General features: G+C 31.7%; 3 protein-coding genes across 11 annotated transcripts; 1 reads left to right on the top strand and 2 right to left on the bottom strand.

The window, feature by feature from the left end:
- Positions 1-8: 8 nt before the first annotated feature.
- Positions 9-4,961, bottom strand: LOC108743169. The gene is made up of 8 exons (XM_018478630.2): positions 4,538-4,961; positions 4,352-4,478; positions 3,105-4,294; positions 2,811-3,039; positions 2,165-2,491; positions 1,937-2,113; positions 1,480-1,874; positions 9-1,422 (listed from the first exon to the last, which is right to left on the bottom strand). Exons 2-8 carry the CDS (start codon positions 4,476-4,478, stop codon positions 733-735), a joined length of 3,135 nt encoding a protein of 1,044 aa, XP_018334132.1. The 5' UTR covers positions 4,538-4,961; the 3' UTR covers positions 9-732.
- A 259-nt stretch (positions 4,962-5,220) lies between these two features.
- On the top strand, positions 5,221-13,462 carry LOC108743168. 9 transcript variants are annotated; one of them, XM_025977057.1, is made up of 20 exons: positions 5,221-5,372; positions 5,732-5,771; positions 5,834-5,955; positions 6,010-6,114; positions 6,584-6,783; positions 7,043-7,178; positions 7,235-7,343; positions 7,409-7,545; positions 7,683-7,962; positions 8,069-8,200; positions 8,276-8,374; positions 8,428-8,493; positions 8,657-8,878; positions 9,000-9,095; positions 9,156-9,299; positions 9,468-9,554; positions 9,945-10,157; positions 10,218-10,358; positions 10,432-11,460; positions 11,634-12,196. In XM_025977057.1, the coding sequence occupies exons 4-20, from the start codon at positions 6,040-6,042 to the stop codon at positions 12,110-12,112; spliced, it is 3,645 nt and encodes a 1,214-aa protein (XP_025832842.1). In that variant the 5' UTR covers positions 5,221-5,372; positions 5,732-5,771; positions 5,834-5,955; positions 6,010-6,039; the 3' UTR covers positions 12,113-12,196. The 9 variants fall into 9 exon arrangements, with proteins under 9 accessions (XP_025832842.1, XP_018334131.1, XP_025832838.1 ...); XM_018478629.1 differs by having other exon boundaries at positions 5,829-5,955; XM_025977053.1 differs by lacking the exon at positions 5,221-5,372 and adding an exon at positions 13,377-13,462 and having other exon boundaries at positions 5,457-5,771; positions 5,829-5,955; positions 11,634-12,123.
- On the bottom strand, positions 12,404-15,815 carry LOC108743172 (patj homolog). The gene is made up of 5 exons (XM_018478635.2): positions 15,226-15,815; positions 14,463-15,163; positions 13,974-14,111; positions 12,981-13,815; positions 12,404-12,727 (listed from the first exon to the last, which is right to left on the bottom strand). Exons 1-5 carry the CDS (start codon positions 15,422-15,424, stop codon positions 12,585-12,587), a joined length of 2,016 nt encoding a protein of 671 aa, XP_018334137.1. The 5' UTR covers positions 15,425-15,815; the 3' UTR covers positions 12,404-12,584.
- Positions 15,816-15,928: the final 113 nt, after the last annotated feature.

Here is a 15,928-nt window from a genome sequence, read left to right as displayed (position 1 = left end):
CTAAGGGGTAATTTTTGTACAGTAATATTTATTAGTGTGAGCTCGAAAAAATCCTATATACTTACCTTTAGTCATTTTTTAAATCATTTCTTAAATTTTCTGTTAACAGAGTAGATATACATACACTTATAGGAAAATAACATAAGTCTTAATCTGTTAATACAACGTCCTAAACACAACCCCTATAAACACAACTCTATGCGTAATATGCCATAATTTAAGTACATCATTCTTTTCATATTTTAATTTAAAAATTTAAATAAAGGAATGTTTGTGTAGTTATGATAACGTTAAAAAAATATATAAAAACAAAATTTACAAACTAATAGATTTGCTTGAACTTTTTACAAACATATCAGTAACAGAGTACTTTTCATTCTGATTTTGAATACATCTTATATTTACTTTTTCTTTTATCAATTAGGTAATAATATGCAACACCTTAATACTCATCAAAACGATTTAAAAAACCAATTAAGCGATTAAAAGGTTTTAAAATGTTTTTGAAAACTAATACAATAGTGATGTATATTACTCTACTTTCAGATTATTAAATTATTAATGCGTATATTGGATGTCAAGAAAACTCAAAGTAAACCTCTTCACTTACATAAAATAATCACAATCGTTATATCACAATATGATTCTATTAAATAGTACGACCATTAACAGACTAAACTTTGAAAATTAAGTACATACAATTTGTATTTACAGCATGACTTGCTCTTTCCGTCATTTTTTCCAAGTTCTGCTTTTTGGCACGACGAAATCTAGTTCGGGAACACTTGTGGTAACAGCAGACACGAATGGTGTTGCATTTACCCCTCCGATTTTGCCGTTTCCTTCGTCTTTTGATTTCGTCCCGGCTGTTGGGTAATTATGAAACGAATCGAACGCGACAGGGTTCGTTATGATATTAGGTGTAATATTTGTCGCGGGCCAATTAGGCGCTCGTATGTCACGTATGCCCCATCCATTACTACTCGGAAGAGGGTCAGGCGGAGCCACCGGTCGACTAGATACAAAGTCCGACCACTCTTCATCGTCATTAACACTACCATCCACATTTAGTGCTGTTGTTGGTGTAATTGGTGCAAAGGTTTGTTGTCGTAAGCCGATTCCACTGTGCATATTGTAGTGGTGCCCAAAAGTTAATGTTTCCACTTGTTTGGCATATTGATTGCTTATTAAGGACGGCTGAAAGTCAGTGTTTGTAGGCCTAGGATTAGGGAATGTTTGCCGTAATGGGCGCGATTGAATTGGGATAGGTGTCATCTGCATGGCAATGCTAGATGGTGACTGATAACCTCCACTCATGTAGAGTCCTTGATGAGTTATCACGGGTGTAGGCTTCTTAGGTGGTTGGATTTGATTTAATTGAGAAATCGATAATTGTAATTCAGCCTTTGGTTTATCTGGAAGCTAAAATAAATATTTTAATGCAGGTAGTGTTTACAATTTTCTTAAAATTATATGTACCCCAAACATTGGTGATGTTTTGGTTGTTTCACTGTTATTGGATGCATTTTCGCTGGAAATAAAATCGCTCCAATCGTCATCTTCTTCTGTTGCTGCTTCTTTTTCTTTTATACTAGTTCCAATAACTGCGGATTGTTTTGGACGGTTTTCATTATCTTGTTCTTTTTCCTCAAAATGCTTTGGTTTATAACTGAGTTCAATGTCGTCAAGATCTTGGCCACTGATACCTGGTTCAGGCCATTCTATTTTGGGAGGAACCTGTATGTTGCTACATGCAGGAATAGGTTGCAATGGAGTCAAAGAGTTGTAATTGGAATTAACCTGTGTAGGAATAAGCGTCTCTAAAGGTAAAGTACTAGATCTAGGTGGTACGATATTTCTAGTGGGATGAAATTCTGAAAATTTGAAGAAAATATAAAGATAATGATTAAATAAGCTAACTTTTTTACTCATTTACCGTTATTTTGTGATGCATGGAATTGATGAAGGAATGGAACACTTTTGGTTTCTTGTTTAGGTGGCGAACTTGCTTGAAAGTCATCAAAATCGTCTATGGTGTCTTGAGGTCCTTCTGGATGTGCATTTGACAAACTTTCTGATTTCTTCACTTCGACCCAACAAGAAAATTCTAAATCTAAAATGTGAAATGATAAAAAAACACTCAGCAAAGAATTGGTTTTCATACCATTGTCGGTTTGTACCGGTGAGTTTTTGGCATTTTCCAATGAAATTGGAATTTGATTAGAAATATATGTTTCTCGCAAAGGAATTTCCTTAACTGAGTATTGGTCTGAAGTGAATCCTTCAAATTCTCCAAAGTCATCCTCCCCTAAATGTGGCGTAGATTTATTAATTTGTGCAAGAGAATCGTAATCGGCATTGATCTCATTGAAATTAAGTGATTTCACAGAAGTGTCATCATTTATTTTTGATAATGCAATATCGCCAATTGCAATATTTTCGTTCTTTTCATTTGAAAGTTTTAAGCCTTTCAAGGAGTTAGAGGATTGAGCTGAAATGTTTAGAATACAAAATTGTAAAGTACTTTTAGAAATATAAAATTGAAAATTTTAATGTCACTTACAAGCAGGCGAGGACATCCAATCCTTAAAATCATCATTAAAAATAGAATTAAATTTAAATGAATTATATGTTAAAGAATAACTCAGTGTGGATGAGAATTGATCAAAATCAAGCAGTATTGAACTTACATTAGAGTCTGTTGAATCCATTTAATTAATATGTAGCAATAATAAGAAAAAGTAGTTTTAGAAAGTAACGATATTTTTTACATGTTTAAATATATAACCGAAAAAAAAGCGTAAACTTACAATCTAAAGGATTGGTTAATCCTGCAAGATTCCAATCAAACTGGGCAGACGGTACATCTTCTATTTCTTTTTCCGCAATCTGATCTGTTGGTACATTAGGAGGAATATTTATCGAACTTTCTTGACTTGTGGGAGGTACAGTTGAGTCAGATTTGACAGGTTCTAATGGAACGAAACCCAAAGTGGCGGCAAAAGGAGGCATAGTTTCATTCCATCGAGGACCATAAAGCTGTAATTATTCACAAAAATAGTGTCCAAATATTTCATGTAAACATTTTTGAAAAATTAACTTACAATATTTCGCATGTCAATATTTAGTGCTTTAAAAAGGGCACTTTGGGAGTTGGACTTCGCCCATTTGTAGACTAAGGCTTTGGTGTCAGTGACATCTCTTATTTGTGCTAAAATAACATCATCTTTTTCATTGCATTCAGAAAAATAGCCAACAACTTCTTGTTGTTGCTCCAAGGGGAAAAATTCTTTAATTATCAACTCTATTTCTTCAAGTTTAGGAAATGTGAATGTTGGAGTTTCTACTTCCGGATCAGTCGTGGCAGATAGATTGCTAGCAGATGAAAAATCAGCAAAATCATCAAAGTCATCATCTTGTTTATCTTGCTCTTCTTTTAGCACATCGGATGAAGTTTTTGTAGTAATATGGTCATTAAAATCAGCAAAGTCATCAAAGGTATTCTCCTTCTCTTCATCACAGTTTTCAAACCTGTCATAATTTTCAATTTCTTTGTGTTCTATGCCATCACTGGTCTTTGCATGTGAATTAGTAACAATTTCAACTTTTTGTCTTTCCTTATCACTTGCTACTGATTTGATTATGATTTCATTACTATTACAACTTCCTTCATTTTCTATATATGGTGATTCAATTCTTTCAACACCTTGAAAATTTAATGCATATTTATCTTCTTGACTAGAATTGTTAATTGATACAGACAAATTAGTGGATTCCAATGTTTCATTTCTTAACTGAACATCACAGTTCTCCTCTTTAAATTTACATGAGTCAGATATACAATTATTTTTCTCACTACCATTTTCATTTATTTCAGACTCTAATTGTGATATTTGATTAACGATTCTATCATGATTAGGTTCTTTCTCATTAATATCAACTGTTTGTGTCTCTTCTATATTTGTATTGTTCTTGATTAGGTCTTCACATTCTGTATTTATAAATACAGTTGAACTGGAAATATTATTTTCCAATGTACTATTGATTTTCTCAAATTTAAATGAGTTTTTTGCATCAACAGTAGGTTCATCTTTACTTTGTGAATGATTTTGTACTAATACTTCTTCTTCATTTAAAACTTGTTTTTTTGTTCCAATATCTGATTGTAAATCACTACGTTGATGTTCTTCATTCAAAGAGCATTTTAAAGTATCTTTATTTTGACTGCTAATACCATTAGAAACATGATCTACAATGTGGGATATTTGTGGCGTATTGTACGGAAATGATAATACTGCAACAAAATCACAAACTGTATTCAATATAAATTAAAGAATGATTAAACTCCTACCATCAAAATCATATGATGAGTCCCTTGCTGAATTAAAATCTCCAAATTCATCATTATCAAAATCATCTAATGGCCCTACTATAGGTGGTGGAGAGCTATTAAGTAATGGAGGAATTGTGTTGGACATCTAACGTTAATGTTGCAGATTAAGAACGAGTTACTATAATGTTGCAAATAGACACATACCTGCTTGAAGTTTTTCCTAGCTACCACAAGTTTATAACTTTAAAGTTAGTTGCAATAGCAAATGTGATGAGAATCATTTCACCAGTGTTTGCCAAAAACGTTATTATTAAAATTAATAGTAATAACACCTTAAAAGGTCCTTAAATCACTTTTAAGCCAATAATTTTAATTCACGAGGTAATGTTTTGACACTTCCAAAAAAATCTTTGTTTGCAATTCCATTTATGTATATCACTTCACCAGATATTGAGTTCATGAAATTTCATCGTGAAAATTTAAGTTACTTACTTCTCTCATCTACAGCGTTTTCATATGAAAATTGTACTTAATAAAACACCAAAATTAATACCCTCTGGCGCTCTGGCTCATCAAATTTTTCTTTTTCTCCGTAATTTGTCAGCTGTCATCGTTGTTAAGCTGTCATTCATAGATAACAGCTGTCATTGTTGATATCGAAATAATAAAGGCGTTTCATTTAGCCCTATGATGTAGTCATAGATCGTGTCTCTGGCTGCTCTTGCCGAATTTGTAATTATAAGATAATGGAGAGATAGCTCCAAAATATATATAAATTCTGTATTAATAAAATTTGATTTTTTGTTATAGTAAAGAATCCGAACGTCTATTGATTAATAATAATCAAGATTAATAACAAATGAATAATTTATTAAAACAAATTTTGTCAAGAAAATATTTGCAACCTTATCTTATTTAAAAAATTAATAGTGTCTATTTTGAAGTCGCAACTGACTTTAAAATAATGATGTAAAGTTCAAAATTTTTTCAAAATAATGTAAAGTATTTCGAAAAAGAATGGATTTAACTTATAAAACAGGTAAAACAACCAACAAATGTACAATTTTAAAGTTCAACAAACTATTATTATGCACTTACTAAAAAGAGAAATAAATGTAAATGGTAAAATAATAATGGAACAATGAATTATAAAAAATGTATAAATACATGTTTACTTCTAACAATACAAATGAATGGTATAATACAAACAAAGCATATACATAAACAAGACGAACTGTTCACATGCTCATAATACAGCGAAAGTATTTAAATAACAATTACGTTTATGCAAAGTATGAGTGCTACTTATATCTATTAAAATGAATCGTCATAATTTAGAAATATTTTTTCATATGAAAAATCATTATAAAAAGTTAAAAGCTGTGAAATGTGTTGTAGATACTGGAAGATCTCGATTAGAGCAACACCGTTCCAAGAAGTAAGTACTGTACTTCATAATTTTCATTTCCTTGAGTAACTTATATTTGGTGTTTAGTGCAGTTTTGAGAGGCTTTCAAAAAAAGAAGCGTGCAATTAAGGGTAGTAGATGTAACAGAGCAAGAACCCTCAGTGACCCCCGGCCACAGACAAGACGAAATTTGTCAGATGTGCCTACTTCTCAGGTAGATTTGTTCCATTTTACATTACATTGTATTTCATATAATAATTGTGTATAGCAAAACAGAAGCCTATCAACAAAAAGATGGATGTATAACAGTGACATAAAGAAAAAGAGTAAACAGTTATCTAGTCGAATTGGGTCTTCCGCATCTGAACAGAAGGTAAATATTTGTACAAAGCTTTACTATACATAGCTTTAAATATCTGGGATAGTAAAATACTTATGTTATTAGTAATATTGTTTTGTTCTTAGTAATATGATTTTGTTCTTAGTAATATTGGGTAAAACTTCTGCATCGCTGCTTTTTTGAAAATGCAACTCTTTTTTGCTGGAAATGACTTAAAATGGCCTAATTATGAAAAACTTACATGAAAAAATTCCTGGGAAGGCCTTTTTAATATTTTTGCAAATTAGTATTTGTAGATTAATATTGTTTTGTTTTGTTCTTAGTAACATTGTTTGATTTATTAGTGTACTTGTTCATCAATTCATCACAATGAAAATTAACATTCTAAGGCAGAAAGTTAATTTAGATTCAAAGTCCTTTTATAAACTAAAATTTGATATAGTTCATAAAGTTTGAAATATATTGCATAATAATAAAGTCTTGTCTCTTTGTTTCTGAAAAGGAAATTGGTAATATAGAATCAGATTCACTGAACAACACGGACAATGAAGATTTTGAAATGAAAAGGATAAATCCTGCACCTGAAGAAATAACACCATCAGTTATTCCCAAATCAGAAACTTATGACTATATTCCAGGAGAAACTATTACCAATATTACGACGTGTGTGGAGAAAGTTGTAGAAGATAAGAATTATACATGGTATCAACTAATTTTTGTGGTAGACGCGTACATAGCCTAATTTTTTAGGAGTCGAACAGAAAAAAAGTTACATAATTTTCTCTATCAAGATGATTGAATAATGAAATTCATTTTATCAGTAATTTTAATGATGTTAGTTATTAAAGGCTAAAAGAGAGAATAAGAAATTCTACGATATGCGTGCAAATGCGTCGTTAAAAAAAATATTTAACTTTTTAAGTGTTACTTTTTTTCATGTATATGAAATATTATATTGTAGCATAAATGAGCATGAATATTCACAATTTTTGTTGCGCATTACTGAAGACATAATTAGGAATGAATGTTACACAATGGAGATGATACTGAACGTGTTTAAAAGTCACATTGAAGCAAATAAGTCGCAACTCGATTTGGTAAAATTAATTTGTAAAAAATATATTTTTCCTCTTTATGATTTTCTTATTTACAGGGCAAAATGTTGTCAATGATCAAACAACTGTGTTCTGAAATTAACTTTCCCCTTGAAGTCAAGCAAATAGAAGATTTCAAAGAAAATGAACAATGTAGAGTTTGCTGTGGTCTGTATAAAATTTGTTATTTATTATTATTTTTTTATTTTAAAGTATGTTTTTCTTTTTTATAGATTATTCGTGTGAAAATATGAGTTCAAAGTGTACTGTTGAAGAACCTGAGAATGTACAAGGGACAATATTTGAGAAATGTAAAGCCATTGACGCATTGCCGCAAAATCAAGAGAAGGTTGATACTGTTAATGAAATAGTGAGTTCATTTTAAGTTTTTAAATGTAGAAGACTTCTAGATTCTAAAGAAATTTATTGCAATAAGAAAAACTATTATTAAGTTTTTTAAATGAAAATGTGGTTAATAATATCGTGTGTTTCTTCACTTTAATGTAGAAGTCACCCGACGTGCCAATTGATAACGGGCAAACAAAAAGCCCAAAGTGTTTATTGTCAGAAAAACTACGAAGATGTATCGAAAATGATGGGGAAACGACTCCAAAAATGAAAAAGGAACCAGAGGAAATTAACCGAAGTTTGAGACATAAAAACGAGGAAAAATGCGGAGAAATGACGATAACGACTTATGAACTGAATAAGGAAAAGATTGATTGTGAACCTGAACAGAAATGGAACAAAGATGAAAGCGCGTTGCCAGTCCATTATGTCAATCAACGTAATCTTATTTTTTAAATGATTCTTTTATCACTAGAGTTTCTTTGGTTTAGGTCTTGTAAATAGAGAATAGTGTCAATAGAAACTTAATATCTTATATTTTTAAGTTGAAAATTGTTTGAAGCAAATGAAGGTATATTTTACACAAATTAGTCAAGCAAATGTTGGTCAACCACAAACTCCAGCAATTTGTAATGCTCCCCAAGTTCCTATGCATTACCCCGACAAATGCATCAAAAGTAAATACAGAATAGGGACGGTTTGTTATTTAATTTGGAAGCATTGGTTTACGTAGTTCCTTGTTCAAATTCTAGATAATTTTCATCAAAGAGAGCAGTGCCTCGGAACGTACAACTATGCCGCATCTCCGGCAAAACATTATTGCAAACGCTGTCAAATGTGTTTTCGTCAAAGTAATTACGATAACAAATTTTTAATAACGATAATAAAAATAATTAAATTCTAGAAACTGGTAACAAGAATGAACTACCAACTACTTACCCCTTTGGCTTGTCATATGAGTGCCACAAAAGTATTTTATATCATATTTCTTTTTAGTTTTATATACGTTATATTGTTATTTGGAAAAAGAAACTTTATTTTTTAGTAATGATTATTAAAATAAGTATACCTGATAGTTATAGAAAAAACGCTATTTTTGTGTCACAGCGTTTTTATAAAATAACTTATTTTAGATCCCGTAAAAAATGACGTTGAATCAAAACGAGTTATGTTTTGTAACTTGTCTTCTGCGTGTTCAAGCGATATCAGTTGTAATGAGAACCCAGAAGAGGTCGTAGAAGTTATAAAATTACCAAATAAAGCATTCGTTGACGAGTCATGCTTCGATAAGAATTCAATTCACTTAAGTCCCTCAAATAACACAACGTGTGATTTATCCTTAGACACAAATAAAAGTAAGTTTGTAAAATGGTTTCCAACAAACTTTCTTGCCTTTAAGAAACTTTAGTTGTACATTTCCCAATAAAAGTGAATATTTCGTTTTTAACAGTAACGTTTTTTTTTGTTAATTTATAGCTCAATGTAAGGGAATGGAAATACAAATAGGGGTGGTCGATGAAACTAAAAATACTGTTAAAGAGAAAAATCAACCAGTGCAACAACGAGCAGTAGGTAAGAGTACTAATACTTTGAATAATAAAATAAATATAGTGAACAATAACAATTGTTCAGGTATTCAATGGGGAAAGTGTTCTTGTTTGAACAACAAAGGCAATCAAACAGGTAATTTCTGTTCTGGTACTACAGAATCTTCGCCATCTAAAATAGTTCCAAAATCAATTGATGCCAGTACCCAGTATGCAAAAACTGAAAGAGGTGTGTTAAAATATGCTATAAATTTCTCTATCTTAGTTATTTATTGTCCATAAAGATTATCATTTCAATTCTTCTGTAGGTAATTTATTGGTATGCGGGATATAGATGTATTTCAGAAAGAAAAAGATTTTTTTTATTGTTGTTATTTATTTTTCTGTTGAAATGCAGGTTGTCCTAGTAGTAGTGAATATTACAAGAAAAAATCAGCAAAGGAATGCCCAGAAAAAGTTGACGCATCTGTTCAGTATGAAAAAGGTATCTTTTCATTGAATAATTGCATATTTATGTTCCAGTCGAAATTCGTTTTAAGTTAGAACACATTTTCTGTATTTAAAAGCTGTTACAACTAGAATTTACTGCTGTGCATGTTTGAATTTTTGATTAAAATAGGTTTAATTTTGAGCATTAGACAAAAATTTGGCTGGATATACTTGTTTGGGGGAAATGCTTCAATTAAAAGTAATAATCAAGTGTTGATTAGGATTAAAAACATTTATATTCTTTAATACAAAATTTATTGAGACTATTGGTCACATGTATATGCCATTAATATTAATTAAAGTAATTTTAACTAAAAACGGGTTTTTACTGTTGCCTATATACTGGAATCAAGTTGTATCAAAAATTATTTTTGATATATTTAAGAGGCAAATACATGTAAAAAGACGAAAACTGTCATAGCAAAAAACGATATTGAAAATTTAAATTCGCACAAGGAGAGATCTAAAATTTGTCGAGAGCCATCAGAAAATAACGGATGGAACTCAAAAATAGTTGAATATAAATTGCTGTTGCAAGATCTTTTTAGAAAATGCGAAACTCAATGCGCAGATGCTGATACAAATCTCATTAAGGATGGTAATTATTTTACATATGTGTAACAAAAATCTTTCGATAATAAGAAATGTATTTTTTTAGTGAAAGAAAATGTGAAAACTAAAATCAGTAGATGTAAAAAAAATAATGAAAATGATATAACAGATAAAGACTCCTACAAAATAAATGAGTATAAATCGATGCTACAAGATCTATTTCAAAAATGTTATGTTAGTACTCAAGGTAATTACTGTTTTTTAAATTTAGTTTATATGAAATTATTTTTTAATGAAATAGAAATTTATTTTATCGTTAGATCAGGCTCCTATGGGTAAAGTAGATCAAGCAACAAATGCTCTGCCTGAACTACTTTTAGAGAACTATGAAATTAAAGCACGTCAAAAAAGTACAGTCCCTACAAAATCGTATTGTCCATCAAAAGCTATAAAGGAGGATGAAATTTTTATAAGTCCCGCTTATGAAAATTGGTCTGTATCCGCCAAGGACGCCAAATTTAGTCGTGAAGTTGCACACCAGTATCCGCAAATAAAAGAGGACTTTCATGTTACTGTCATGCATGATGCTTTCACGTCCATGTCCAATAAAGAATTATTTACCTCGCCTTACTGCAACTCTCTCAATCGTATTTGTGACAAGGGGGAAAACTTCCTACTTGACAGAACATATGAGAAAAGTAATCGCAAAGAAAACACAGTTTTACCCTTAACATTGGCCGCCTTCTTTCCTAATGCTGAAACTCAAACAACGGATATCGACAGACATTTGGCTGCACGGCTGATAATGAGCGTTCAAGAGCCTACCAAAGACGAGGTACCAAAAAAAGGGAATTATGATATTTCTCAGAGGATATCGGTAGGAAATGTAGAAGAAGTATCGCAAAAGGGAGACGAGGTGCAAAATAGGGCAGTAGAAAAATCTTTTCATTCTGCGATGAAACTGAAAAAAGAATCACAGAAACTTGAAAATAAAGACAGAAAAAAAAATTTAAATGTAGGCAGTAAAACGGTGTCAGTAGGCAATACTGTAGAAGTACCATTCACCTTTGAAAATAATATAAAAGGGTATCGTAGCGAGCCTTTGCCTGTAGATAATGTTCCGGAAGATTCAATACCAGAAAATAGCCAAGGTGCCAATAACGTTGATGAAGACTTAAAAGATAACAATGGCGGCTCTGAAGAGATTGAAGTAGAAAACGTAGATGAAGAGGATTGGAATGAAATGGAAGATATAAATGAGCCGCATTTGTCGGAATTATTAGAGTTGAAAGGTGAGAGATCTCGAAAATCAAGTGGGGCAAGTACAAATAAAGAAATCGAAAAAGAAGGTAAGAGGTAACTGGATTAGTTAAGAAGTTTTATTATTGACATATGTTTAACAACTTGAGGAAAATAAGTAATAAATGCTTGCAATTCTACAACAGAAATGCAATTAAAGCGGATTTCCAATAAGGTTAGTAAACGAATTTCTAATAAGGTCAATGAAGTTTGAAATCTTTAGATGAACCAATTTTATCCGACGAGTCTGATTACAATTGTTGCGGCAGAAAGAAAATTTATACTTCTGACATGACTTCACGAAACGACAGAACAAGTACTAGAGGAAGCATATGGAGCTCGGATAAACAGACAGTCGCAACTGATGCAAATGCAAGTCCCAAAAATACTGAAATGCTACAAATAACACGTGACGTCGATAAACAAGAAACGTTGAAAAAAAGCGATAAGCGATTGGCAGATAGAAATATAGATATAGAGTTAATCAAGAAACGGTTTGATCGCAGTTCTTTATTCGTTTCGAATGATTTTCGTACAGAGCAAACTATGAGGAAGACTCTCAGTGATAAGGGTGCGAAAGATAGAACAAGGGCTAAGAGCTATTACGTTGACGAAGAAAATCTGGAAGTGATCACAACGCGATCCAAGAAACGCAATACATTAATGCTCCCCCAGGATGAAAATGTTTCTATTGATAGTTAGCATAACAAAAGGTACAATTTTTATATTACACATACACATACAATATTATCAAAATTAATATATTATTCAGATAAATGGTTTTAACTTTTTAGTTTGATTTTTAAGATAAATTCTTTATAAATTAATCTTTCTAAGAGAAAAACTTTAAGTTCATCGTGCATTTCTTTTTTGTTTGATATTAAAATGTTGCCAAAATAATTTTATTTACAGCTGAGTTTCTACCTTCCGTTTCTTATGCTTTTCGGTACACAAATAAAAATAAAATTATTAAAGATGAAATATATATATGTGTCCGATAAATACAGTCATTTTTTATTGTTAAAACTTTTTGTACAATAATTCAATAGTATTATCATTACTTCAGTGAAAATTGACTGTAAGCCGTGGTGGAGTTCTACTAGCCAAAGGTAAATTTACATACGCACACATAATAAATAAAACTAGTAACAATATACACAATGCATGTTCTTGTTTATTGTTGTTGTAAATTTGGAAGAAGCGGTTTTGCGATTCCTAGTCTAACAGGTCCCGGCATTGTGCCCTTCAGTGCCTGGACGGCTTGGTCCAGGGCCATATTTTTTAATTCTGTTCCATTAACTGATATCAGACAGTCTCCTGAAACATCGAAAAACGATTTATATTGCTGTTTGTATGTCTATTGGCTTTCAAAAATTTATGTAGGTAAACTAATAATCGTTTAAACTAATTAATTAGACAGACTTGTTACTTTAATAACAATAACATTATAACAAAAAATACACGTATTCGTTATAAAAAAAAAACAACTTCAATGTGCCCCGAAATAATACTTCTAATTCTTTATAAACATATATGTACTTATTTATAATTCATTTTTTTCTTATTTTACCTGGTTGTATTTTACCATTTGTCTCTGCTACTCCACCAGGTACTAAAGTTCGCACGACGATTATAGTAGCTGCTGTATCAACCGGGTCTTGGTAATCCAAAATAGAAAATCCAAGACCCTTATCACCTTTAATCAGATCAATGTATTCTACCTCGTCCGACCACATGGCGACGTTTGTGTTTTCAAGTGATCTAGACTTTGTTTTTTGTAGCGTGGGTTCTGGAGTTATTGTAGTCGCGCTACCGTTACTGTTATTATTAGTGTTATTGTTATTAGTATTTGTGTGACTACTGTTATTTATGCTGGTATCGCTGAGAGCTTTGACCAGTTGCTTTGGTCCGTTTTGTACTATAAGATTCTTTAGACTACCGCCTAAGATATTTCTTTGTTCGAAAGCTTTCAGATTTTGGGACGTGTTGATGACACGATTTCCTTGGTTCTTTCTCGCACAAACGAGACGGACAGCGCTAGGCAAATTCCTGAGCACCTTAACCGCTTCCACGTGATTCACACCGATCAGCTTCTGACCGTTGACTTCAAGTATTTCGTCGCCGGGGCGTAATTTACCTGACTGGCCCACGGGGCCTTCAGGCAAAATTGATCTGATAAAGTGACGAGGATTCTGTTCGATTCCGTCCTCCACTTCTACAGTGCCCTCCAGACTAATACCCAAACCAGTGAGTTTTCTTAAGTGCAACACTACTATATCTGAGTCAGAATTGACTTGTTTTTGCCACTTTTGTTTAACGGATTCTTCGAGAATATCTAGAGATTCTGCCTGGAAATTTTCGTCAATGAACACCTCTTGTTCTTCGTTATTATTGTTTTCCAAAACCTAAACAAATGTTTATTTATTATATACGTGTCAGTATTTCTTTACAAATATAGAATTTTCCTCAATTTATCAGAAACAAATAATGTATAAAAGGAGGCAGTAGAAAATTGAAAAAAAAAATATTTTGGTATATAATTATGGGAACTTTGCATGTATACCTCACTGTTTACTGAAGCAATAGACTCTCCTTCAGCTTCAATATTAATTTCAGTGTTTATTGGAATCCAACTAAGGGTCGTTGTAGTGGGAGAGGGTGGACTTGCATCTTTATTTTCTTGATTGTGAAGTAATGCTTCCTGAATTTAAAAAATAATATATAGATGTTAAGAAAACCTAGTTTTCCCTATTACTAAATATTAAAATTTATTATATGTATCACATAAACCACATATAATAGCCTATATAAGTCTTGCCGAGATATTTTCTTATCCAACGGAATCTACGAAAGGCATGTGTCGTTATTTGGATAAGTAGCTAAGGTATCTACCATCTAACTTATGAAAAAAAAATTGATTACTATTGATGATAAATATTCCTTATACATCTGATGAAAAATATGTAATGAAAACAATTGCCTACATATAAAGTCCTTTATTATAAATGGTAGCTTTGGACGTTTTAATCTTTTTTCTATGTTGACTTCTTACCTGCAAATGATCATACTTTGGTCCACGTAAATATCTTTCAAAACTAATTTTGACAATTTCTCCAGCTTTTTTTAACTTCTCAATGGCCTCATAATTGGTGCAATTTTCTAATGGTTCATCATCAACTCCTACTATGCGATCATTTATTTTGATTTTGTTGCATCTATAAGCATCACTATCGGCACTTACACTTCTAATAAATATGCCATTTAAATCTTCCCTTTCACAAATATAACCAGCAACTGTTATTCCCAGTCCAAACTCTTTATGTTTTTTTAGTTCAACAGTGAAACACTCAGTTTCAGGCAAGTCTTCGAATAATTGAAAATTGTTCTCTGTAGGTGCTTCAATGTCACAATCTTTATAATTATTTAAACGGTTTATGGAGGCAACCTCTGAATTTCTAATTATACCATCAATAATTACACAGTTGGTTAAGCATTCAGAAGAGCCCTGCTGAAGTGTCATTTGATTTTCATAAGCATCAAAGTGACTGAAATTGCTAAACTGCATGTAACCATTTTGGGAAAGTAGTTTATCAATCTCTTCTGGATCACAAAGAATCTTTGTGGGAACAATAGGTGCAGTTGGTACAAACTCTTGTAAATTTGCAGAAGTTATTTCAATAGGTCTTGCTACTACCATTCTAACATGAGCTCCAGCTTGTCTGAGTACAACAGCAACCTGTTCTGATCCTAAACCTATAAAGTGGCAATTAACGTCGAATTTATACCTTTCAAACATGTACAAACATAAACTTCACCTTTTAGATTGACACCTCCGATTTGCAAAATATGATCTCCACTCTGTAGACGTCGTCCTTTATCAGCAATACCACCAGGTAAAATACTTTTCACAACTACCCCCGTACTGCGACCCCCTACGATTCCAAAACCCAAGCCACTTCCATCATTGATTAGATCTATTACTTCAACTTGGGACCATTCCGTACTTAACACCATTTTTCATTTTTGGAACACTCATTCTCAAAGAACTTTTCTTTTTATACCTACATATCTATTTTCCTTACTACTATTTTTGCTTTTATTTTAATTAGCCCTCTCTAAAAAGGTATAAAATAGCAATTGTGCATGAGTAAACATCTTGATTGTAGAAGTATATAAATATCTAAAATAAGTGCATTTTTTTCTCGTTGATTGTGTTTCTGATTGTTGCCAATTTTATTTTTCACCTGTACTTCGATTAAAAACGTTTATTCTAATAAATTAATCGATTTACAAATATTGAATAAAACCATGGATAAAAAACATTTAGTTCCATCCAAATTCAATCAATTTTTTTCATTGCAGATACAATTAGGTTATGGTCAGTTATTGTTAATCTATGGATATGAAATATGATTAAATGTATTATTGACATTTCAATGGGTTATTGTTATTATCATAGATAATTTAGATATAGATACGTTAAAATGAGTTGAATTTGAGTTGGCGAACTAGTAGATA

This window comes from Agrilus planipennis, unplaced genomic scaffold, assembly GCF_000699045.2.
Source record: "Agrilus planipennis isolate EAB-ADULT unplaced genomic scaffold, Apla_2.0 scaffold393, whole genome shotgun sequence".
NCBI lineage: Eukaryota > Metazoa > Arthropoda > Insecta > Coleoptera > Buprestidae > Agrilus > Agrilus planipennis.
This window is presented reverse-complemented; position numbering and strand designations above follow the sequence as displayed.